The sequence below is a fragment of the Lontra canadensis genome, unplaced genomic scaffold (assembly GCF_010015895.1).
Source record: "Lontra canadensis isolate GAN:19392208 unplaced genomic scaffold, GSC_riverotter_1.0 scaffold32, whole genome shotgun sequence".
Taxonomy (NCBI): domain Eukaryota; kingdom Metazoa; phylum Chordata; class Mammalia; order Carnivora; family Mustelidae; genus Lontra; species Lontra canadensis.
In genome coordinates this window covers 19,117,840-19,143,650 of record NW_022631026.1, presented here as the reverse complement: position 1 = coordinate 19,143,650, position 25,811 = coordinate 19,117,840, and the positions used below count along the sequence as shown (strand labels likewise).

Sequence of the window (25,811 nt, the reverse complement as noted above, 5' to 3'; positions counted from 1 at the left end):
AACTTGATAAGTTTGAGTCTGAACATAAAAGCGTAGTCAATAATTCAAGACGTTTATCTGAAAGCATTCATTCTTGGCACCTGGCTTGCTCGGTTGGCAGAGCATCCGACCCTTGATCTTGGGGTTGTGAGTTCAAGCTCCACGTTAGGCACAGAGATGACATAAAAGAAATAAAATCTTAAAAAAAAAAAAAAAGAAAGCATTCATTCATTCACTCATTCATTCACTCAATAACTGTTTATTGAGCACCTACTGGTCCCCAGGCAGTGCTGCGGCACCTGAGAGGCAGCAGTGAACAAAACGATGACTCTGGCCTCCCAGAGTTTACATTCTGCTGGGGGACAGACAAAGAGTAAGAAACAATAAGCATGTCATGAAGGGGATCGTGCTATGCGGGGAAAACAGAGCAGGGCAATGGAGAAGAGAAGGGGGTATGTGGGATGTTTGAGAGAAGGTGGTGTTAATTGACCAGGAGTTATTTGAGCAAGGGCTTGCAGGGGGAAAGCAAGTGAGCTAGACAGATCTATGGAGGAAGCATTCCAGGCACATGAACAGATGGTGCAAAGGCCCTGTGGCGGGAATGTCCTTGGTGTGTTTGTGGGCAGTAAGGAGCCCTGTGTGGCTGGAGGGGAATGAGCCAGGGATTAGTAGAAGAGACAAAGCCAGGATGCCCACAGAGATCAGCCAATGTGAAGACTTGGGTTTTGTATCAGCAGATGTATGTTGTGATGGATAGTGGTGATAGTGTGATGGATAGTGGGTGTGTTTCTGGGTGTGTATAAATGCACGTACTCCTGAACAAAAAAACACAGGTCTGTGCATGTGTGTATAAGTGTGCTCAGATTTGGTTCCCAAGACCATTGCCTTCCATCTGCTCCTATTTCGTGCCCCAGAAGATTTTCCTTTGAAAGCACAAGCTGGGAGTCCAGCTCTGCCCACTTGCCCACCTACATCCCGCCAGGTGTTTCCCTCCCTCCCCAGCGATGTCAGAGCCAAGGTCAATGCTGCAGAGGTCAGACAGTGCGTTCTGGGCTGGGAACGCTGTAAGACCCCTCGATGCTTTCGCCCTTAGCTGAGTGGGCCCCCTCGCCTCCCCTACTCACTTGGTTTTGATTTCCGTGTCATCATGGCTGGAGTGGCACATTTCACTGAAGCGGGATACAAAGAAGTCATAGCTCCGGTGATAGGATGGGGTGTCCTCTTCGATGTTGGCAAACTTCACAAACTGCCCGGGAGGAGGGAGAGATGTACAGGTGAGAGGTGACCCACTGTGCTCTTCACCTTCAGGCTCTGGGCTCTGGCGCTTGCCATCCCGAGGCCCCCTGCCCTAGTAAAGCCAGGGGACATACACACCCGGGAGCCACGCGTTCCAGGACGTGGCTCGGCTCTGCTTCCCGCAGCACACCCGATCTCCACGCCTCCGTGGATTCCAAATCCTGCTTGCCCTTCCCGTCAACACCACACGACCGGACCCTATGGCCCTTTTCAGCCCATCCCCGCTGAGGTGAGCAGAGGATGGAACAGGTGAGGACATGAAGGCGACTCTCTTAAGCTCCTGCCCCCTTCCATGCCCAGAGCCGCACCAAACACACGTAGGCCTGGAGGCAGTCAGCGATGAACTGAAACAGCCAAAGCCAATGCCAAACCGTGTCTCAGCACTTTAGAATGAATTCATTTGATTTAAAAATGTTATTCCGTAGGGAGAGGGTGGCTGGGTTATGGACACCGGGGAGGGTATGGGCTATGGTGAGCGCTGTGAAATGTGTCAGCCTGATGATTCACAGACCGTACCCCTGGGGCAAATAATACATTATATGTTAATAAATATAATTTATAAAAATGTAATTCCATTTTATTATTTAAAATTATGTATTAATTTATGTTTAAAGATTTTATTTATTAACTTGAGAGAGAACGTGCACAGGGGATTGGAATGTAGGGAGGGACAAGCAGACTCCTTGCTGAGCTGGGAGCCCTGAGGCAGGGCTCAGTCCCAGGACCCCGAGATCATGACCTGAGCCAAAGGCAGATTCTTGACCAACTGAGCCACCCAGGCCCCCCTATTGCTTCAAATTTGAGCACATTTTTAAAGTGTGCAGATTCAGTTCTGTTAAGTCTGGCTCAGTATTATCAGGGCTGGATTCTTTCTGCCACCCGGCTGCACATTTGCAATTCTAAATAGGGACTTAATTTCAATGGACTCCCACAGAGAAGCAAGAATCAGGGACTAAGTAGAGTTAAATTGCTAAAAATTAAGTATAATTCTTATAGGTTATTTTGTTTAATGTTATAAATTTAGTACTGCAAACAACTCAAAAGATCACGCTTATAATAAAATCTATTCTCCATGATTCTGTCTTGCATTATTTAATTTTTATAAACATTTGTTGGTTCTAAAAGGATATGCTATTATTTCTAAAATCATCTAGTTAATGCACTCATAATATTCATTACCAATTCCAATCTGTTTCTCTATGTAACTACTCAAAATTTGTTAACTTTTCTGGATGACAATTAGCAGCTTGCACCAACATCATTAATTTTTCTTTCGGTAATAAATATACATTTATTTTCTGCTGGCTGAACGAATCTCAACATACAGATGAGGAGATCTTGCTTTCCAAGTTAACATTTGAAATGTAAACCTCTATTTGGAAGCGAATATTCTGATATTAGCAATAAATCCAAAGGACCCTGCTTGCATTATTGATGGAGTTCTGCAGAAGAGGCATAGTGGTAATCCATCATTGATAGATCGTAAATTGATTAGATTAATTCATTGATTAGATGTAAGTTCAGGAATTCTAGAAACAATGAATTCTAGAAACGTAGCCTTCAGCTACGTGAACTTCTTAAGTCCCCAAAGGTTAGAACACACAGGTTCTTGATCCAAAGATTCAAGCGATCCTTGATCCAAACTTTGAACCTTGATCCAAAGGTTCAAGCGAAGTTTGGGCTCATGCCTGCTCATACCTACCGATAGGATGATCCCTGGCCACCCTTCCCTCCTCACGGTGGGAGTCTGGCATGGTCAGGGTGTCCGTCTACTCAAAGGGGACACACAGCAGATCTACTCTCACTGGCAGCATGACTTTTTTTTTTTTTAAAGATTTTATTTATTTATTTGATAGAGATTACAAGTAGTCAGAGAGGCAGGCGGAGAGAGAGGAGGAAGCAGGTTCTCCGCTAAGCAGAGAGCCTGAAGTGGGGCTCAAGCCCAGGACCCTGAGACCATGACCCGAGCCAAAGGCAGAGGCCTTAACCCACTGAGCCACCCAGGCACCCCTCACTGGCAGCATGACTTTTGAGCGGGACTTTGAACTTCTCTTATGGTTTGGTTTTCCCATATATGAATAAATACTGCAGTCATCATTCACTAAGAGTCTTCATTTTTTAAAAAGGATTTTTAAAAAATTTATTTGAGAGGGAGAGGGAGAGACTGTGCACGCGCAAGAGCAGGGGGAGGGCAGAGGGAGAGGGAGAAGCAGGCTCTCGGCTGAGCAGGAAGCCCGATGTCGGGGCTCCATCCCAGGACCCTGAGATCATGACCTGAGCCAAAGGCAGAGGCTGAAAACTAACTGAGCCACCCAGGCGCCCCTTAAATTTTTTCTTATACTGTATGTACCTCCCATATGATGAGGCAGCTTAAAATAAGACAATCCGAGTGTATGCAAGAGAATATGCATTTGAAAGTATTAAAACAAGAGACCATAATAAAGAGGGAGAAATAGTCAAAGATTTCATCTCTCACATTTACTGACTGGGTAGACTCAGATGTATGTCAGGGGAACGAACGCCCAGACCTCAAGTTCACTGGTTTAGAAGTGCCACCCCAAGCATTTTACACACGTCATCTCTTCTTAGAATGACTCTAAGTGAGAGACATATTATGGTAAACAGAGCCACAGAGCTCCAGAGCCACATGGATTGGCACCACCGGCCCCAGACATGCTGAGTCACTGAGTCACTCTGGGAGGAGGCCCAGGGGTTGACCGTGTAGCATGGTCAGTCCCAGGAGACCTGATGAGACGGCCCCCACTTGAGAAATACTGCCCGGTCGCTAGCGGACAACCTGGCCTCCCGTCTTCCACACACCACCACGGACACGGACGCTTCTCTGAACCATGATCTCTGTGCAACTTTCCTCTTTGACTTTCCTCCTCTTCTAAGCGCCGTGAAGCCACGAGGAGGCCTGACTCCAGTCAGGGGCATGGCCTAGAAGCACAGCCTGAGTGCTTGTCACGCCCAGTGCTGTTGAGTCTGGCCATTACCCATGCTGTTCAAGCTGCTAAATATTTTGACTCATACCCACAGGCTGTAAGGTTAGAATTGAGATATGATCGATATTTAAAAACCGAAAATTCCACGGCAGCCACACTGGTAACGCAGGATAGAAAACATGCATGGGGATCCCTTTTCTACAACCGGGGTGGCCTTTTTCTAGTTTCTTCTGGATCTCTGCCCACAGGGCCAGCTCCAGCTGCTAACCACACTGGAAATTGCCCTCATTCTTTTCTTCTGTGACTGTCTGTGTCCCTGGATTTTCAGTCCTCTGCACCCTTCCTCCCTGGGAATTTAGGTCTGCGTCTTCTCAAATTTTGCTTTCGACAAGAGAGTTCTTCCATTTAAGTAGACAATGGTCCCCCCATGCTGCTGGGGCCACAGGTGGACGGCCGCCTCCTTGTTCTGCCTCTTATCCTCTGTGTGACGTGAACATGTTGTAAAACTTCTGAGCCACTGCCTCCTCCTTGGTGAAGTAGGGACACTAGGACACCGGCTGGTCACCAGGATTAAATGTGGGGACATATGCAGAGTGACTAGCACGGTGCCTGGCTAGCTCAGGGAACAGTGCTGCAGTGACCATGGTGACTGTGGTCTTGTCTGTCAGCTCGGAGGCTAGACAAGCGTGACCCTTGTCCTTTTCATGTCATCAACACAGGCCCAGCCAGGCAATCACAGAGGAGGGGTCCAGGTGGGTAGCACATACCATGCAGGCAACACACCTCAAATGTGATGCCTGGGGGTGTGGAGAGAAGGAAACTAGTTTTTGCCACCCCCCAGGGAACTGGTGGCTGAGGATGGGAGTGAGGGCTGCGGCAGAGGGCAGGGGATATGGGGGTGATGGCCACGCCCCCTCCAGGTACCATTCAGGGACTGAGGTCATTTAGGGCACTAGGACAGAGCACCGCACTGAGGGGCAAGAGGGTGGGACTATGGGATAGCCAGCAGTCATCACTGCAAGACCAGGGACAAATCAGAGGAACGTTCGTTTTCTTCTCTTTAAAATGCACACATCATTTCCTAAGAATGTGAATACATTAGAAATAATTAAGAAAAGCTCCCCAAGTTCCTGTTACAACAGGAACTCTGTGATTCCAAGTTTTCATATTAGCAAGGTTCTTATTTCTAAGAGGCTTGAACTTTTTTTTTAAGAGGTGGGGGAGGGGCAGAGGGAGAGAGAGAGAAAGAGAGAGAGAGAGAGAGAGAAAGAATCTTAAGCAGGCTCCAGGAGATCGTGACATGAAACCAAGAGCCGGAGGCTTAACTCACTGAGCCACTCAGGCGCCCTGAGGCTATAACTTCGTATGGGTCTTACAGGATTCAGCAGCGCAAGATCATCGAAGGAGTGTGCTACGGCAGCGGCCAAACACATTGAAGACACTGCTCAGCAACCAGGGGTCTGTTCTGCGCATGTCCGCGACGGTGCTCAGTGCACGTTCTCATCCCACCTGACCAGAAAAATCCATTTCCAGTATGGCTATGGTGAAGCCTGTTTGCCTCGGTTTAACTCGGTTTAACTCGTAACTGTTCTGTTGAAGTCCTCAAAATGTGCAAAAGGCAGGGGCCCTAGAGAAGGCTATTTATAGAAAGGAATTTGTATGGGGGTGGAGCCACAGCAGGCCCCGCCCATCTTTCCCGCCGGATGTGGACGGGAGCCATATGCAAAAGCAGCCCCTAACGCTGACATCCTGTCATAACAACATTAAATACTTCTAAGGCACCTACAACATTTCTAGGGCACCTCACACATCCCGAGTTCCCTGGGGCTGCATCAGAGCCGCCTCTGTCTCTACCTTCACCTCTCTTCTCCTCTGTGTCACATCTCCCTCTCCTCTCTAAGACCCTTGAGACAGCACGTAAGGCTCCTGGGGCTACTCCAGGATAACCCCCCCCCCCCCCCCCCCCCCCCCCCTCCCCCCTCCTTCTCCCTGGGTCTCCCCCCCCCCCCCCCCTCCCCCCCCCTCGCGCCCCCCCCCGGCGCCCCGGGGGCACCCCCATCCCCCCCCCCCCCCCCCCCCCCCGTTTCATGATCCTTAGTTTTACTCACATCTGCAGAGAACCTGACTCCATAGAACGTGATGTTCACAGGTTCCAGGGATCAGCACATAGATCTCTTTTGGGGGCCATTTTTCAGCCTACCCAAACATGCCTTATCGGATGTAATTGTTGGCAAACCCGTGAGTTTTGCAGGGTCTATGTTGCTCCCACTGTGAAAATAAGGAAACTGAGGCTGTAAGGGAGCAAGTGAGTTATTTCAGGTCAACGAGCTGTGACAGGTGGATTTGGGCCGCAAACTTGGGAATTCTTATACTCTCATGTTCTTTGCTTTCTACCAGCGGTTTTTAAAATTTAATTTAATTTTATTTTAAAATTTTATGTATTTATTTATTTATTTTAAAAAAGATTTTATTCACTTATTTGACAAAGAGACAGAGAGAGAGGGAACACAAGCAGGGGGAGTGGGAGAAGGAGAAGCAGGCTTCCCGCCGAGCAAGGAGCCTGATGTGGGCCTCGATCCTAGGACCCTGGGATCATGACCTGTGCTGAAGGCAGCCACTTAACGACTGAGCCACCCAGTCGCCCTTTATTTATTTATTTGACAGAGAGAGCACAAATAGGGGGAGCGGCAGGCAGAGGGAGAAGCAGACCCCTCGCTGAGCAGTGAGCTCAATGCCGGGCTCAATCCCGGGATCCTGGGATCATGACCTGAGTAGGAGGCAGCCTCTTAACCAACTGAGCCACCCAGGCACCCTGGTTTTTAAATCTTAATGTGTCTTGGAATGATCTGGGGAGCTTGTGGAAAATGCAGACTTCTGAGCCACCCCAGGACTGGTGAACATGATTATCTGGGGAGTAGGGCCCAGGTATCTGCATTCTGAAGAGCCATCCCTCAGGCAACTTCCACCCTGGAGGTTCTGGGGCAGCAGGTCTACAGATCCTATGTCCTTTGTCCCTATACTGGCAGGCTGGACCAGTAGCTCTGGAAATGTTTCCAGTCAGGCTGGGAGGGAGACCGCTTATGCAGGACGCTGGGAAAATGTTGGTAAAGGAGGTTGGCAAGGCAGAATAGATAGTCATCTCCTTTGAAGACCAGTTCCTTTGAACTGAAGTGGTTCGGGGTTAAACCAATGGTTGGATAGATGACCAGGCCTTAGCTCCATCTCTGGGGCCCCAAACGGCCTGGGGGTGAGCTGCAGCTTCGAGGTTTTGGCGGCCAACCATTCCATTCCCATGTTTGCTGGGACTCTTGTTCTGTCCGGAGGTCTGGTCATGAGACCACACTCACTGTCCATCTGAACCTCCTATTCAGAGGGTACACACCCTGTTTATTACATGATGGGGCATGTGAAATAGGTAATTTTTGTTACCAGGATATCTGAGTGTCCCTAGGAACCCTTGGTGTGATAACTTGATAGAAGAAGCTTTTCTCCCTCGAGTCTGAGAGTATGACTGCCCAGACACGCCAGCCCCCAGTGGCCTGGTCAGGGAGCACTGGCCTGTGAGGTTCTCAAGGGACATCTCCTAGAGAGCCCACCCCAAGCTGCTCCTGAGGCTTCTAGGGGCTGACAGGAACCTTTGGTAATCACGGTTCAGAGGGTGAAATTGGGGTGCTTCATGGGGGCCCTGGTCAAGGCCCCATACCCGCTGAGGAAGTCCACCAAGGCCTGGCAGACATGGGGTTAGAACACTAGGGTTTCGTGAGAGGAAGGCCTTCAGTCCTGTCATGAGAGACAGTAGAATGTCATGGTTATAAGAAGGGGTCTGGAGCCAGACTGCATCACTGAGTCCCACTGCCTCCACTTATGAAGCTTATCTGGGGCAAGTTACTTAAGTTTCTTGTGCCTCAGTTGCCCCATCTGTAAAATGGAGCTAATAAAGGCAGTTGTCTTATCAGCAGCTTGGTATGAGTAGCCCATCCCAGTTGATTGGAGGGGGGTGACATTTCCACTCCCCAACCCCAGAGCATTTTTGGCTTGGTATGAACACTCCTTGGATTCTCACTAGGGGCCCATTTACCTGTGTGACACGTCACTATTTTTTTTTTTTTAAACGCATGATACACCAGGAACTTCCTGTCTGCTTTGCTCCCATTATTGCTAATTCATACCTTACAATCGACTTTTGTTAAAATGCTACTTGCCTAGTGAATAAGATTGTGAAATAATAAAGCTGGGTTTGTTTTTTGTGTTTTTGTTTTTGTTTTTTTTTTAAGATATAGTAACGATGAGGAAGTTCTCCATAGCAACAAACTGAAGATTTTTTTTTTAAGATTTTATTTATTTATTTGAGAGTGAGTGAGCGAGTGAGAGAGAGAGAGGATGAATGGGGGGAGGGGCCGAGGGAGAAGGAGAAGCCGGTTCTCCTGCTGAGCAAAGAGCCCCATTCGGGGCTTGCTCCCAGGGCCCTGGGATCACGGGATCACGACCTGAGCCAAAGGCAGACTCTCAACAGACTGAGCCACCCAGGTGTCCCCAAACTGAAGATTCTGAACATGTGACACTTCAAAGGCCCCAGGCACTGCTAGGGCCACCCTTTCAATATCAAAGTTTCACTTCTTTTTATACAACAAAGGGTGGCAGGCTTGTTGGGGCGATCACCCACCCCTGGCAGAGGCAGGCAGGAGCGGCTGTGATGCGGCTGTGATGCGAATACTGAGAGTTCCTAAGGGCCTGAATTAATAAAGGGAAAGCAATCTCCAAATATTGACAGTGTAAAAACAGCTCTTCCCTGGTGTGGAAAATGGAAGCTGAGCTGGCTGGCCTCACTTATGTGCCAACTGAGTATCTCCATGCAGAAGTTAGCTTTTCCCTCTTGTACAGAAGCATTCTGAGCTGCACGATTTCCTGCTGTCAAGGACAGAACTGTGGTCTAAAATGCTGGGCACAGGGGCACCTGGGTGACTCAGTCGTTAAGCGTCTGCCTTCAGCTCAGGTCATGATCCTGGGGTCCTGGGATTGAGTCTGTATCGGGCTCCCTGCTCGGCGGGGAGCCTACTTCTCCCTCTGCCTGCTGTCCCCCCCCCCATTTATGTCCGTTTTATCTCTGTGGAATAAATAAATAAAATCTTTAAAAAAATAAATAAAATGCTGGGCATAGACAGAACCCCAGCTCCTTCCTGGGTCTAGGACTGCAGGCCGTGGCGCTGTGTTGGCCTCCACCAGGAGAAATAGGAACTGCTTCTCAGCTTTGCTGAGACAAATCCTAGCTGGGAAGCAGATGCTGTACATTGCGTGGATTTGACAGTAACACCCTCGGCCTGGTCCTCCAGCTGCCTCTTGTTGATAGCAACTTCCAGGAGCACTTTCCACTAAAGCCAGAGAAAGTTCCACTGTGATGTGATCATGGCCTGCCAATGCCAGCCGAGGCATGGTCCTCCCCTAGACCTAGGATATTTGCCTCCTGTCTACCCACATAATGCCTTCTCTTTGTCAAGATTCATTGTAAAACCGACACAGTTTAAGGTCTTTTGGGAAAGCCTGGTCCTAGTTGCCCGAGAAGGTGATCCCCCCGGCGCCAACTGCCCCACGTGCTGGCTGGGTCAACAGAGACCCAGGGAAGCACCAGCTGCCTCTGTTCTAGAATCCCCGTGCGTTGTTGCTGCTGCTGCTGCTGACCCCCGTGGCCTCGCAACTCTGACTTGATCCACCTCCAAAGGAGCCCCCTTCTATGTAGCTCGTGGGCTCCTAGCAGTGGTTTCTGCACCGGCGTTGAACAGGGAGGATTTCCAGTCTAGAGATGACAGTCAAAACCGCAAGAGCTGATGAATGGTCCAGGGGGAGCACAGAGAATGAGAAGATGGGGCACCAGGGGCCGGGGAGACCACAGGCATTGCAGGGGCGTGAAGAGGAAGAGAATCATCGCAGGAAACTGTTCGTTTCCGATTGCTGCTGCAATAATACCACAATTTATTGGTGTAAAACAACACATGTCTCTTATCTTACGGTTCTGGAGATCAGAAGTCTACAATGGGTCTGCAAGGCTGCGTGCACTCTGGAGGCTCCAGAGGAGCATTTCCTTGCCCTTTTTAGCTTCCAGAAGCCACCCACAGCTTTTGGCTCATGGCCCCCTTCCTCCGTCTTCAAGGCCAGCAGTCTTTCTCTCTTTCCCTCTGCTTCCATCATCATTCACCGTCTGTCTGACTCTGACCCACTCCCACCTATAAGCATCCCTGTGATGCCATCGGACCCACCTGGATAATCCAGAAGAACCTCTCCCATCTCAAGATCCTCAGCCTGATCCTATGCGCAAAGGCCCTTTTGTCATTTCTGTTCACATTCATGGGTCCCAGGGATTAGAATGTGGACATCCTTGGGGGACCCTTACTCAGCCACAGGAGCCAAGAAGGATGAACCAGGTAGGAAAAGCTGGGGTGATGGGGTCAGGGAAGTCAGGGGAGCCTGAGGAAGCAGGTGCAGTCAACAAGGAGAAGGTGCTCTCAAAGGTAAAACATCAGTATAAATATGGGGAATGGGTTACTCGCCCGCTTTCCACAGATCTCTACCGGCAAGAGACAACAATATGCTTTTAAAAAATGGAGAGAGCCGGCTGATACCACCCTAACCTGGGATGGCACCCATTAAAAACCTGAGACCCCAGACGTTTGTGTTCCTGTTATAATTCCAGTTTGCAGGAATTACAGGCAACGGGAGAGTGAAAGAAAAGGTGCCACAAGCAAGTGACGGGACAAACCCAGAATGTGTGCGCCATTCCACAAACCAGCTAACCCAGTTTCTCCAAGAAGTCAGTGTCATGAAAAGCAAAGCTGAGCAGGAGAGGGCCGGGGACAGGCAAAGAGCCTCAGAAGACAACGTGAAGGCATCACCTGTACTGAATTCAGATTTGAACAATAGTGATAAAAGACAATTTGACAACTTCCATGTCGACCGAGGGAAGGAACCAGAGAAGGGGAAGGATGGAGAACCTGGAGGAGAGAGAGAATGGATGGAGAAGGCTCCTGCCCAGATGGGACTCTTTTGGAGAGGAAGGTGGATGCGGGAAGTTGAGGGAACCCCACCTATTTTCTCAGGGATAGAAGAAAGCGAAGCTGCCTCTGACACGGAGGAAGCCAGGAAGCCAATATGGGAGGGGATTGGATGGAAAAGAAAGGAAGGTTTGCAGAGACTGCTGAGAAGGTGAGTGAGGGCAGTGGCCAAAAAAAAAAAAAAAAAAAAAAAAAAAAAAAGAACTAAGGAGCCACCCTGAAAGCCCAAATTAAATTTTGCAGCAGGTATCCACAGAGGCCCAGACCCACATGTCTTATGGTTTTCAGAGGCACTTCTCTGAACCGGGCCATTCGGGTGGGGAGGGCTGTGTGGCTGAGGGGCAGGGAAGCAAGGACAGGTGGAAAGCAATGGCTCCCACCTGGTCCAGGATGGGAGTCAAAGAAAGGGAGCACCAGGGGCAGCTGAACCCGGGCGAGAAAAAGGCATCCTGGAGGTGAGGTCTGGAGGGGACTGGTGGGAAGGCGAGATGGGAAGGACAGGACACAGGCAAGTCCCAGAGGGGAATCTGTTTTCCCAGAGGGAGATGACTCCTGGCTCCTGCATCCCTCCAGTGCCAGGAAGGAAGCCACCCTTCCCTGCAGGACCTCTGCGTGCCTGATCCAAGGTGGTGGTTCAGCGAGAACACAAACGCCTGTGTGCCATTGACGTTGGGCTGCTGAGAGCTGAAAGTGCGGTTTTATTTTTGTTTTTATTTATTTGGTAAAGAGAGAGTGAGCCAGAGAAAGAGCACAAGCAGGGGAAGGGGCAGGGGCAGAGGGAGAACCAGGCTCCCCACTGAGCAAGGAGCCCGACTGGGGCTCAATCTCGGGACCCTGAGATCCTGACCTGAGCCGAAGGCAGGTGCTTAACAGACTGAGCCACACAGACGCCCCTGAAGGTGCAGTTAAAAAAAAACTCGGGTAAAATTTACAAAACCTAAAGTTAACCCTCTTAAAGTGCATGATTCTGTGGCCTTTAATACATTCACATTTTGCAGCGAAAGCATTTTATCATCCCCAAAGGAGCCCCAGTAGCCACTAAGCAGTCACCCCCACTGTCCGCTTCCCCAGCCCCAGGCAAGCACTCTTCTGCTTTCCGACCTATGGATTGACCGAGACAGGACGCTCATCTAAATGGAATCACACACCATGTGACTTTTGGGCTGTTTCCATCTTTTGGCAGATGGTGTTTCTGTGAGCATTTGTGTCCTGTATTTGTCTGAGTACCTGTTTTCAGTTCTTGCGGGTCTATACCTAGGAAGACTTGCTGAGTCCTCTAGTAATTCTGTTTAACTTTGAGGAAACACTTACCTGTTTTCCACGGTACCCACATCATTTTACTTTTGACTAGCAATATACGAGGGCTTTGATTTCTACACATTCTTGCCAACATTTGTCTTTTACAGTGTTTTTGTTTTGTTTTGTTTTTTTCTTAAAGATTTTTATTTATTTAACAGAGTAGGCAGAGTAGCAGGCAGAAGGAGATGGAAAAGCAGGCTCTCTGCTGAGCAGTGAGCGCAACTCGGGACTCGATCCCAGGACGCTGGGATCATGACCTGAGTGAAGGCAGTCGCTTTACTGACTGAGCCACCTGGGCGCCCTTTGTTTTGTTTTTAATGGTCATCCCCAGGCTGTGAGGTGGTAGCCCATGGTTTCGGCTTGTATTTCCCTAACGATTAGTGATGTTGAGCATCTTTTCACGTGTGTCTTGGCCATCTGTGGATCGCCGTTGGAGAAAGGTCTATTCAAACCCTGGGCCATTTTTTAATTGGGTTGTCTTTCTGTTGTTGAGTTGTAAGAATTTCTCATACATTCTGGTTGTTGGACCCTTATCAGGTATATGATTGGTAAATATTTTCTCCCATTCTGTGGCTGTCTTTTCCCTTTCTCAGTAGTGTCATTGGATGCGCAAAAGTTTTTAATTTGATGAAGTCTGCTGGTCTATTTTTTCTTTTTTGTTGTTTCTGCTTTTGATGTTGTACCTAAGCATCCACTGCCAGATTCTGGATCATGAACACAGAATCCCTTAGTTTCTTCGAAGAGCTCTGTAGTTTCAGCTCTTACATTTAGGTCTTTGTTTATTTTGAGTTAATTTTTGTATATGTTGTGATGTAGGGACCAAAGTGCAAACTGTAATCCGTGAATCTTCTTAAGAGTTTACTGTTTGTATACATGAGGCTAACACATTGGATTGGTCATGTAGGGGACCTTGGCACTTGCAGATTTAATATTTTCAGTTTATTATCAGGGAGTGATCTCAAAAGGTCAAGACACATGGTCACTTCCCTGTCCCTGAGCCACACATATGGACCCATCAGGCAATGAGGCAGGTGCACACAGGCAAATCCCTGAACAAGTAAAGTGAGCTTAGCTGGCCCTGGCTCCCATCTTCTCAGATTTTCCTGGCACTCATCATCCTCCAAAACCCTGGTATTCTTCTTAAGGGCTTGAAAACATCACTTACATTTCAAAAATCACACTTTACTGCATGCAACATGCAGGATTAGTGTTAGCAAATTTGGATTTTGTGACAAGTCTCAACACAACGTCATCCTTATGGTGATCAAGTACAAGCTGGACGAACACCTCTGAGAGGTAAAGAAAGGAAGAAAGGAAGAAAGGAAGGGAGGGAGGAACCCTGCACAGGTTTAAGGCTGCCGTGCTTCAGCGGTCCCCAAATCTGCTGCTAGCATAGCATGGGAAGCTTCCTTTTCTCTTTCTTTCTCTTTCCCCCTCCTTCCGTGTCTTTCTGTTAATTTCCTAGCAGCAAAACCCTTTATCGAAACCAAAGGTTGCAAACTTCCAGACGGGACCCTTCTAGTCCTCCTCCAGGGTCCTCCTTTGCCCCCACGAGGCCTCGAAGCCCCACGAAAATCAGTTGAAACTCCTAGGCTAGACTCTTTAGGACGACATCAAGCACCTGCAGGCTGGCTGTTCTAAGGTGACGAGGAGCAGAGGAACCCCGTTCTCGCAGAGGCTTGTGGAGGTCCCAGGCCTTGAGAGCAGGAAAAAGCATCTGGATGAGGGGTGCCACCGGCACAAGCTGCCTCCCAAGGCACTTTGACTCTATTGTAATGATGTGACTTCACTTATCGCCTGTCCTTATGTAACCTTCATTGCATGCAGCACCAGACTCATGAGCTGACTCACTCCGCAGATGAGGCAGGGACTTGCTGTCATGGGGAATCTAGGAAATTTGCGAGGCTGGAGCTAAGAAAACAGCCACCCCTGGCCGGGTCTGGCTGTGGGGAAGGGTAGCTGGGGTAGCCGCCTGCTTCCGCGTCCCCCCTGGGGAGAGGCCCTCTAGATACAAGATGACTGGCTTACTCTCGGTTCAGATGTTCTCTCCTAGACTAGAGTTATCTTAAACAGGACAAATGAAACAGTATCAGAAGCTGTTGCCAGGGCAACCTGACAAAAGTCTTCACCCTTTGCTACTGTACGTGTAATTTGTCAAAGGCAGCTGGCTTCTAGGGAGAGGAAAGGGAAGGCCATAGTTGCTACTCTGGGCCCGGAAATGAAAATTAAAATTTAAAGACTACTGGTGAACTCAGCTCAGGTAGGACAGGAAAGCAGCTGTGATCTGTGCAATAAAAATTCAGAAAAGCCAGGCTGGGAAGGCGAAGAGGGCACACACCTTTGCCTTGTCTTTTGTGATAGCTGTAAAATGGTTGCCTATCAGGGCTTTTAAGGAGAAGCCGCTGGAAGGCCTGGAGCTGAAAGTATGCCCTGAAGAGGAGGGAGGAGGACCAAGAGTGAGACATTGAAGAAAGCCATCGGGATATTCCAGGATATATAGATAAATACGAAGTGGGGAGTTTTTGACACATCACATTTGATATCCCCCCAAACCATAACCTCTCATGACAGCAGCCCCTTTCCAGGGAACAGCATTACAGAGCTTGGACCAACTTCAGTCGGCTCATGGTATGGATGGAAAGACGGGTCCATAAAAGATAGCCCACTCCAGGTCACCAGCAGGACAAGGGCAGAACTGAGCCAGAAATCCCGATTCCGGCTTCCCCGTGATCTTCCCACTTACCTGATGCCTCTGTCCGACAGCTTTCAAAGTGGGGCCCATGGAGTCAGGGGCCACACCCCCTGCCCTCAGAGGAATGGCTCCCTTTCCATCTACTTTTATATCCGTTGGAGCTCCACTTAAAATTATTTCAGGGGGAAAAAAATCCAAGACCAGAAAATGGTTGAAGATCGCCAGTCTAAAGATACACACAGTAGATCGTGGCCGTGGTTGCACTACCTTGTGAACATGTTAAAAACCACAGAATCACATGCTTTACTATGTGAACTTTGTCTTTAACATTTATTCTGTTTATTCTATATTTATTTAAATTAAAAGACCAAATAGCCCTTAATTCACGCAAAGAGGGACACGAAGGTAAGAGGTGAGTTATACTTAGGGTCAGAAACCAAATAGGAATGGATTATAGCAAGGCTGACCCAGACGTCCTCTAGGAACTACCCCCTCCACCGTCCTCCCTAATCCCCACTCCCCACCCCGCTGCCGGCTCCTTACCGAGTTGGTGCCGAGGATCTGCAGGTTGGGCTTCTCTGACTCCAGCAGCTTGGCCACCATCTTGAGGAAACTCTCCACGAAGAGGTTGATGCTCTGGCAATGGCAGGCCATGAGCAACTGGTCCAGCGCCTCCATGGCGATGCACACATACCTGGGGAAAGGAGCACCGTCACTGGGTTTCACGCCCATCCCACCCTCATTGCATGACTGGGACAATCAGCACAGTGACCCCCTGGCCAGCATCTGGGTAATGAGGCTCTTCCAATAGGATGCTAATGTCTGGACAGCCATTCCAGCTAGTGCCCACTGCAGCCCAGCACCAAGAATCAGCAGGAACCAGCCCCGGAAGGGAGCCTGGAGACCAGCTCTCCCCAGCCGCTCATTCTACAGATGAAGAACGTAAGGACAGACAAGGTGTACCATCTCATAAGTCGATACAAGCAGAAAGAATTGATGCTCAGAAGAGCAAATTCTGAACCCAAACCCAATGAGATCAAAGAATTACTCGATCTGAAGTCAAGACGTACTTGTTGGGCACCCACAGGGGAAGCACTCTGTCTTAGTGCAGGGGTGTAGGGGGGAAAAGTCCTTCAACTCGAGGAGCCTGGAGTTGGATGGACAAGATATCTCCTGTAAAGGGAAGATAAGAAATGCTACAAGAAAATCATGCAGGACATTCCACAGAGTTCGAAAGGAGAGGGATGACTCTAATGGGGAGGAAGAGAAGAACTTTAGGAAGAATGTTTATGAAGAATCTGAGATGGGCCTGAAGACCAGTCAACTGTGAAGGTTAAAGAGTATAAAACCTACAGATAGTGCATTTGAAGACCTCAGAAGTCCTTTGATCATCCCACAATATGGTTGCTGGTATTACCATATTTAGGTGACACATTCCCTACTTAGAGAGCATCTGTACCTCACGGAGGACAAGATACACAAGGAACAAAATTATTATTTTCCTAATGAAGATGATTCTGAGGCCCAAACTTCTTATTCCTTCTAAAGTCTAAAACATGAATACCTTCAGAAACCGGAAATACGCAGCACCCAATGATGAACGTACTAGGTAGGTCAGCCCATCCCATTTCTTGTCAGCTACATAAAAATGTCTTCATATTTCAAGCTATTTCATATTTCATATTTCAAGCTTCATACTTCTACCCGCCCGCCCTTCAACCACTTGAAAAGAGCAATCCCATTTTTCTTGCTCTTCTCTTCTCCACGCTAAAAATACCCAATCCTTCCCAAACTAGCCTTCACAGGACAACCCCTGATGATCCTGGCTGGTGGCTATCCCCTTCAACGCCTCTCTTGAACACCAAGAAAAAAATGCCACGAATCAAATTCCTCCTGAGAATTAGGAGGGCACGTCTGAGCCCAAACCCAACGTGTGTTCCACGGTGGTCACACGAGTGTGTGGTCGGTTAAGTTACATCATGAAGGGCACATGCCTAACTTATAAGTCACTGCACACTACAGAAAACAGAGGAGGGGCACCTCGGTTGAGCATCTGACTCTTGATTTTGCTTAGCTCAGGATCTCAGGGTTGTGAGATCGAGCCCTGCATTGGGCTCCATGCTGGGTGTGGAGCCTGCTTAAGATTCTCTCTCTCCCTCTGTCTCTGTCCCTCCCCACACTCTTTCTCTAAAAATAAAAAAAAAAAAAAGAAAGAAAGAAAAAGGAAACAGAGTAGACTTTCATTACAAAAGGTCATCGTTCACCTTCTAATGAAGAAGCTGCTGCAAATCTGTCCAGTACCATTCTAGTTGAAATCTTTGTAATTTTTTCTAGGGAGTCAGGTTTCTGAGGCAGAACGCTAGACATCGCCCCTGGAATCTCTTTCCCCACTTTTCCCTCATAATTTGGAATTTTAGCAGAGCTTGTGGGGCTCACGAGGATCAGTTCCCAGCCCCTCTTGCTGCTAGCTGAGGCCATGGGACAAAAATGTTGCCATTAAAATGAGGGAAAGCATTTGCGACGATGTGGATGGAACTAGAGGGTATTATGCTGAGTGAAATAAATAAATCAGAGAAAGACAATTATACGATCTTCCTGATATGAGGAATTTGAGAGGCAACATAGGCGGCTTGGTGGGTAGGGAGGGAAAAAATGAAACAAGATGGGATGAGAGGGAGACAAGACATAAGAGACTCTTAATTTCACAAAACAAACTAAGGGTTGCCAGGGAGAGGAGGGTAGGGAGAGGATGGCTGGGTTATGGACACTGGGGAAGGTATGTGCTACGGTGAGTGCTGTGAAGTGTGTAAACCTGGGGATTCACAGACCTGTACCCCTGGGGCTAATAATACATTATATGTTAATTACAAAAAAAATGAGGGAAATTGAGGTGAACAATGTCAGCATCACTGGCTTAGAAGACAGGCTCGGCCCCTCCCCTCCTCCCTTCCTCCTGGGACTGAGGAGTGGCAGCCACTGGAGTCCCCGGACGATCCCCCCCCCCCAACCCGCCCAACATTGTGAGGCTGGACAGTCACCCAAGAGAGAGCAAAACCCCTTGCAAAACCCCGAAATGCTGGAGCCACTGTATTTTTACACAAAGAACACAGATACCTAATACTCAGGTCTAGGAGCACTTTGGAGACCCAGTGGTGCAAATAAAAGTGAATCCTGAGCAGTCCAAGGCAAATCAGTGACCGACCTCCCAGGAAGGAGGAGAGCTGGAAGGGTTTGGAGCCTGTGATGGGGAGGTCATCACAAGACTCCGCGGACTCATGAGTGGACCCACGTGCCCGGGGTGTCAATCCTTCTACTTGTTAATTCAAACCACGTGGACTAGAAGAGTCCTTCCTGATACACGGAAATGCAGGACAGGTCAAGTGGGCAGAGAACCCCAAACCTAACAGAGGTGTGGAGGAATCAGGTTAGTGCCTCCAAGTCGAAAGCAAGGAGCAAAAGACCTGTCTTAAAGATTACGATAGAGCTGTCAGCACGAGCTTCTGGAGTGTGAAAGCTGCCTCATACTCGAGAGCCAGGCTCGTATGCCAGACATAGAATCAAGAATGAATTTAGAGATCTGTTCTCCCTTATGCCTCGGTCCCAATCATACCCATCTTTGAATGTTAGGCAAGTATTTTAAAAGACTTTGATTAGTGAGCTGCTTATCTTCTTTTTTTAAAACCAAGTTTGGTGAAATACAAAGAACTAGATAAAAAGTATGACTATAACGTATTTCTGGGGTCCCACGAGGCCACAACACAAGGCTGCACGATGACTCTTGGAGCAGCTCTTTGGTTTCAGACGTGTGTCCCAACCTCCTCACACAGGCGCCGGCCTTGCAAATCCAAACCTATAAAGTAACGGCCATCATGGTGTCTGTTTCCTTAATGTTCTTCTTCTTTCTTTTTTAAAGACATCAGATACCATTTCTTAAGTGCTCTTGGGCTAACCTTTGTACTGAGCAATTATAAGAAAAGCAACTTCCCTACCCTGAAATTTTCCTGCCCATTTTCAAAAAAATGTTTGGTGAACTGAGTCCACTATTATTAAATTATTACTTAATATTATTAAGCACTAATAATATATAATATATAATAATAATAATAATAGTCATCACTGGGCATGTTTACAAGTGGAACAGATCATGCTCTTGTCTACAGAATGGCTTTCAGAGAGAAGGCCAGCCCTGGGTCTCTGAGCTCCTGGAGCAAACGGGAGCCCCCAGTCCCTGCTGGGGGGAGGGTGGGGGGGCGCAGTGCTGGCCATTCCTGGCTCACGACAGCCTTGCTCTTCAGATGCCATCACTGTCACAGTCCAGGAAACCTGTGATGCCTTGCAGACAGTCCCCGTGTGTTTCAGGTCGGCTACGCTGGCCAGTGAGGCAGACTGAGTCATGTATTGGGGAAGAGGCCTGGCTGGGAACCTTCTAAAGGAGACACACTTTCCTTGCAGAAAAACCAGGCCCCATCTGGGCAACCAAACATGGCAGGTGGGAAACGAGGGCAGCGAGGGTAGAATTCTCTTCTCTCATGAATCATCGCCAGCATCTTATGTACAAAGGGCTTCACCCTTAGTTCACAGAGCTTAAACGAGGGAAAGGAAGAGGCGGGGTGGGGTTTGGCAAGAGAAGAAACTAGAAGGCTTCCCAGATTCCAGAGCTTAGATCGCTGCTTTTCCTTTTCCTGTAAAAAATTACCAGAAAACCCTAAGAAGGAAAAAATAGTCCTTTGCTAACAAAATGATTGAATGAATGAGAAAATAAAATAATAAGCAATTGGCTACTAATCCAGAGTGGAAACTCTGATGGGAAGTGAAAATTATGGTAGAAAGAGAAACTGAAAAGTCCAGAAGTTTAAAGCCTAGTTCTTTGAACATGCTCTGCTTTGTTCCCCATGTTGAGCCCCGATACAAAGGATGGAAAGGTTGTAATTATGAGCTTGAATTTTTCCAAGTATCTCAAAAGATTAGCTCTCTAATCTCTACCTTTCCCCGGAGGTCTTGTAGTGGGGTCCACACTGTCAAGGAGAATAGAGTGTCCTGGAAGGAGTCCGGTGTAGTTATGGGTCTGGGAGACTGAGCTGGCCTGAGTGCTAGGAGCTGGATGAGGCCGGACGGAGCTGGTGAGGACTAGCCCGCCACAGGGCCTGGGGGGAAGGACAAGACCGGGTACAGATGACAGCAGGTGACAACGAAGGGTGCTGGATGTACTGGTAAGGCTCCCCAGCAGGTGAGGAAGGCAGAACCCAAGGAACCTGGGAGAGAATTGGGTTCGTGGGCAGCAACTGAAATCGGGAGAAGACACTTGACAGGTGATAATGACAGGAACTCAGTGACAATGGCCAAGGCAGGAGGTAAGTCATAACAACTGAGGAAAATACACAGGAGATGAGGCAAGACGTGTCTCCTGTTGAAGTCTAGAAGAGGCAGCCCGTTCTGTTTGAACACATTGAGCTCGGTCAAGAGGCCCTGAACCCGAGGAAAAGAGGAGCAGGTGTAAAGAGTCTGGGAACAGTGGGGGGCCGGGGGGGTTGGAGAGGAAAGGCAAAGTCAGAGATGAAGACAGGCAGGCAGGAGAGAGGGGACAGCTTTAGCAAGGCCAGTCACTGCCCGAGAATCACTCAAAGGTCAGTCGCCTTGACAAAAAACCTCTTATTCTAAGCAGTTGGAATGTACTCGGTCAGTCCCACTCCAGTACAGAAACTTCTGGGTTTTAGGAACTCAGATGTAGGGGCTGACCTCAGCAGAGGGAGGAAAGCATGAACCCCCTCTCCAGGTTCTAGGGCTGTTCTAGCCGTAGAACAGCCCTTCTAGGGCTGGAAGGAACATGCACAAAGAAAGAGAAAAACAGGAGGAAATCTTACTTTTTGCCGCTCTGCACGTCTCTGCCCGTCATAGCTCAGGTCAGTGAGCTCTACCTCAGAATTCACAGCCTAGCCTCTCTCCGCCCACATTTGGTCATCATTCCTGATGCTGAACACAGATAAAGGCAGAATTCACACCCACTGGAGTGGGGTGATAAGGCCGGGGGGGGGCGGGGCAGAGAGGATGGTTCTGCGCCTGAGGCCAACCCCCGAGGTTCACGTCCATGTAGTTAAACCATAAATACAGACACCTGCATGATCACAGGGAGACACAGCCCTCAGACCGTCTGTAGGTGAATATTTGCGCTTCCAAAGCTGCCATCAGGAAGCTACTACTAATGACAAGGAAGACGAGAATGATGTACATAGCACCGGGCTGGACAAGATGGGGCGGACAGGGAGGGAGAACGGGAGATCAAATCTAACGGATTTCTCTTCTCCAAATATTTACGATTAAAACTTCCAGTGAGGCCTTCAAGGCTTTAAATACTGAGAGGCTGCCACAACTATTTTTAACAGAATGATAGCGATTTTGAATTGCAGTTCTAAGGGCAGTGGAATGACTCTAATTGGCTCTGCTGGCTATAGGACATTTTTATCGAGAGAACCATCCCTGCAGAGAGGGCAGATGAAATTAGTATTAAATGTTTAATGTTACTGCTAGCATATCAGTTTTCAGTTGAATCTAGGATGAAGTCATTTTTACTTGCTTGGGCATGCTTTACCATATGTCAGGGCAATTTACGTAATCAGCGCGTAGAGTGTATTTGTGCCCTTTTTATTGAGCATGTAACCTAATTTTATTTTATAAAACGATGATGGAAATGTACTGTTTCCGGTCTTGCTGTCACTCCTAGGGATAGCTTGCTTCTGGATTCGCGGGTGGGTCAGAGCTTGGAGGTCTACACCCTGTCCGCACAAGGCAAATGTTTTCACGGCAGTGCTCACTCCGGCTTCCTCGCCAGGAGGAAGGGAGCTTGGCAGGTGGTTGGGCTGATGGGTGGTGGTGGGGGCCCATGACTGGGGTCGAGGGGAGAGAGCACGGCTGCAGAGGCGTGAGGCTCAGAGAGCCGGGGATGACTGGAGTGTGGGTCTGAGCAGGCAAGGCAGGTGTGGCAGGCATGGCTGGGGGAGCCTTGGTGAGTTAGGGGCAGGTTGTAGAAGTCAAGCTGGGGAGACTGCATTTTATTCTAAAGGAGCCAGGTCCGTGTTCTGAAGGTCATAGCTAGTACTCATTTGAGAGGACCAGTACAGGACAGAGAAAGCAGGAAGAGAACTGCTAATGTTGCCATGACCTGGAGTCTGCAGCAGGAGAAAGGAAGAAGCAGAGGAAAGCAGAGCATGGATGCATGGAGAACGGAAGTGACAGGGACTTCAGAACAATTGTGCTCGATTTACCCCGCCCTCCAAACCATCAGCAATGCCACCCCCAGGGATGTCTTCGGGTTTTCTTACATTCAGCTTTTGCACACACAAAACCCAACCGCACTGCTCAGAAAATGAGCCCTCGTAGCATTTACAGCGTATTTGTTTTTACTTTATTTTCTACGCATTGGTATTTGTTGCTTATTTTTTTTTTTAAGATTTTTATTTATTTATTTGGGAGAGAGGCAGTGAGAGAGAGCGTGAGCGAGGAGAAGGTCAGAGGGAGAAGCAGACTCCCCGCGGAGCTGGGAGCCTGATGCAGGACTCGATCCCGGGACTCTGGGATCATGACTTGAGCCGAAAGCAGTCGTCCAACAAACTGAGCTACCCAGGCGTCCCTGTTTTAAACTTAATTGTAAAACACTGCATTTGCAATTACATAGTCTGTTTTTCATTTACTTAAGGCATTTTCATTATTATGGGGAAAGCGTGTTTATAACATCATTTCTATTGAATAGATAACATTTCACCAAGTGAGACACATTATAATTCACTAAACCCTTTTCCTCTTATTGGACATTAATTTCCAATATTTCATTATTATAAAAAACACCACAATGAACATCTCTGTGTGTAAAGCTAGTTTATATTTAAGATTGATTTCTTAGGATAGAAGAATAGACAAAGAATTTACTGGATCAAAGGGCATACATGTTTTTTGAAGACTTGACTTATATTTTAAAATTATGGTCTAGGGGGCACCTGGGTGGCTCAGTGGGTTAAGCCTCTGCCTTCATCTCAGGTCATGATCTCAGGGTCCTGGGATCGAGCCCAACAATGGGGAGGGGAGCCTGCTTCCCCTCCTCTCTCTTCCTGCCTCTGCCTGCTTATGATCTCTCTCTGTGTCAAATAAATAAATAAAATCTTTAAAAAAAATTATGGTCTAAAAAGTTTCAATCAATTTGCACTTATTCTAGAAAAGTACAAAACTACCCCTCATGTTGCCATTCCTTGGTTAGTACTGGAAATACTTTTTTATCAGTTTGCTAAGTGAAGATGATATCTTAGTGCTTCAAGCCACATCTTTGATTATAAGTTTATTGACTGTTATTATTTCTCCTTCCTCTTTCTGTGAGTTGGTTACTTGGATCCCTGGTTTCAGTTTTTAGTGACTCAGTTTCCCCACTCCAGCCCCACCATTGGTTTATACAAATAATAGACGAGTTTGAATCCTTTGTCTTACTCTTTCAAAACACTTCTTTTGGTTGTCGTTTAAAATTTGGTGGTTTCTTTTTTGACATCAAAATATTTAAATTTTTAAACAGTTAAATCTGTCGATCAGTCATTTTCATTTAAGGTTTCTTTTCTTTACTAAACATAGCAAGTCCTTCCCTCTCAGACTGATAAATATTTCATTTAAGTGTATTTTTAATGGACAAATTACCCCTAACCTTGCCTCTCAGTAGAAAGTAGATGGCTCCTCCTTGCTTTTTAAAAAAATATTTATTGTTTGATATATATATTTTTTAAATTAGAGATTGGGGGCGGGTGGGGCAGAGGGAGAGGGAGAGAGAGAATCCCAGGTAGGTGCCATGTCCAGCATGGAGCCACAACGTGAGGCTTGATCTCACAACCATGAGATCATGACCTGAGCCGATATCAAGAATCAGACACCCCCATTCCCTGCTTTTTAAGACTGTAAGTTGCTTGGTTTGATGAGAATAATGGCAGAGTTAGAACTAGACCAACTTTTCAAGGCCCTAGAGTGTGGGTGAGGGCTTCTGGATAGAGACAAAAGGGGAAAATGGATGCTAACAGAGGTGCTCCTAAGAAGCCAACATCCCCTTCTTCCCACATCTTGGCAATGGCATCAAATTTTACCTGCCATTGGAAAAACACATGCAAACCTCCCTCAGGCCCAGTCCCTGTTTTTCCAGTCTGTTCGGTGACCAAGTCTACTATGATTTTCATAAAAGGACCCTATGTTTTGTCCTATGCTTCTGAAAGCATCTCTGTCACTTTCTCACACTCTTACCCGTATCGATGACGACCCACATCACGGATGAGCCTCTCGGAGAGATAGGAGCCGATTCTGTCCAGCTTCTCTGGAGCTGAGAGGGCATAGAAAGTCAGCTTCTCCATGTTGGTCTTCACCAGGCCATCCTGTGAAAGACAGGACCTCATGTCTCACCATGACCATTCCATGGCTAGAAGGGTTCAAGTCTAAAGGTAAATAATATGTTGATTGAATTATCATCCTGCCCAGTGCCATTATGTATGTGACAAACCTCCCAAGTGGGATCAGGGATACAGAAATGATTAAAACATGGTTCCCGCCTCCCAGGAACTCACAACTTAGCCCAGAGTGTGCCAGCTATAAATTAGAATAGTGGTATAAATGTACTTATTATTTTTGGGTGTATATGGATACATGTGTACATATATAGACACGAATGTATATATGCACATGTGTGTAGGTGTGTATACGTGTGTGTGTGTGTGTGTGTGTGTGTGTGTGAATGATAAGCCTTCACTGAAAGCAACTCAGAATTAAAATGTGCTGGAAATCCAGCCCTAAGACATGAACAGGAAGAGAAGGCAGTTCAGCAGCAATTAAGGAATTCTCCAGAGGATGCTAGAAATGTGGCCCTTCAACTGTCCATCAAGAAGATGTCATTGATTTCCAAAGAGCAAATCAAGAATATCAGATCCCGACATTTCCAAAACCACACAATCTCTAATGCAGCCCAAGCTGGGAGTAGCGGCCAGGAAGCCGGGAAGCCAGGCCTCCCGTGTGTGCACAGCCAGACCACGGGCGGGTGCCAGAGGGAGCCACAGAGAAGACACCGGCTCCTGAGCCAAAACCCAAGAAGGGAAGTGCTCACAGGACACAGCAGGGAGAGAGCACCATCAAGAGAGCAAGCAGTTCTAGAAACCACTGCTCAGAGAGACACGAGTGAGAAAGATGTCTCAGCCATGCAGTAAAGACCTAAACCAAGCCGAAACCAGCTTCCCAAGCCCCCTGCAGATCCTGACTTCAGACAGATCCAAATCTCCGCGGCCTGCAGACCCCCCGCAGCTGCTCCCCACTGACCAGAGTCTGAGCAGGCTCACGGGTCGAGGGGCCCGGCAGACCCGCCTTCCCCTCGCAGCCCTGGACGGGGTGAGATGGTGGGAGGTGATGCCAGGCGGAGGAGTGACCCACCTCGGGATCCTCAGGAAAGATGTTGTCAACCAGCCTTTTGTACCTGGGGCGTAGAGCGCCGCAGCAGCCACAGACACCTAGAACAGCAAGAAGAAAAACCCATGAATGTGGCCTCCTGGGAACCAG

The 25,811-nt window shown here is 48.0% G+C and overlaps 1 protein-coding gene across 3 annotated transcripts in view; it reads right to left on the bottom strand.

Moving 5' to 3' along the window:
• Positions 1-25,811, bottom strand: part of EFR3B (EFR3 homolog B) — an 87,377-nt gene that overhangs the window by 24,150 nt on the left and 37,416 nt on the right. For all 3 annotated transcript variants that reach the window (XM_032866971.1, XM_032866972.1, XM_032866973.1), the window contains exons 2-5: positions 25,686-25,762; positions 24,516-24,643; positions 15,798-15,948; positions 1,104-1,225 (exon numbers count right to left, since the gene is read on the bottom strand). In XM_032866971.1, the coding sequence (XP_032722862.1) occupies positions 1,104-1,225; positions 15,798-15,948; positions 24,516-24,643; positions 25,686-25,762 (478 nt within the window). The remainder of the gene's footprint in view (positions 1-1,103; positions 1,226-15,797; positions 15,949-24,515; positions 24,644-25,685; positions 25,763-25,811) is intronic.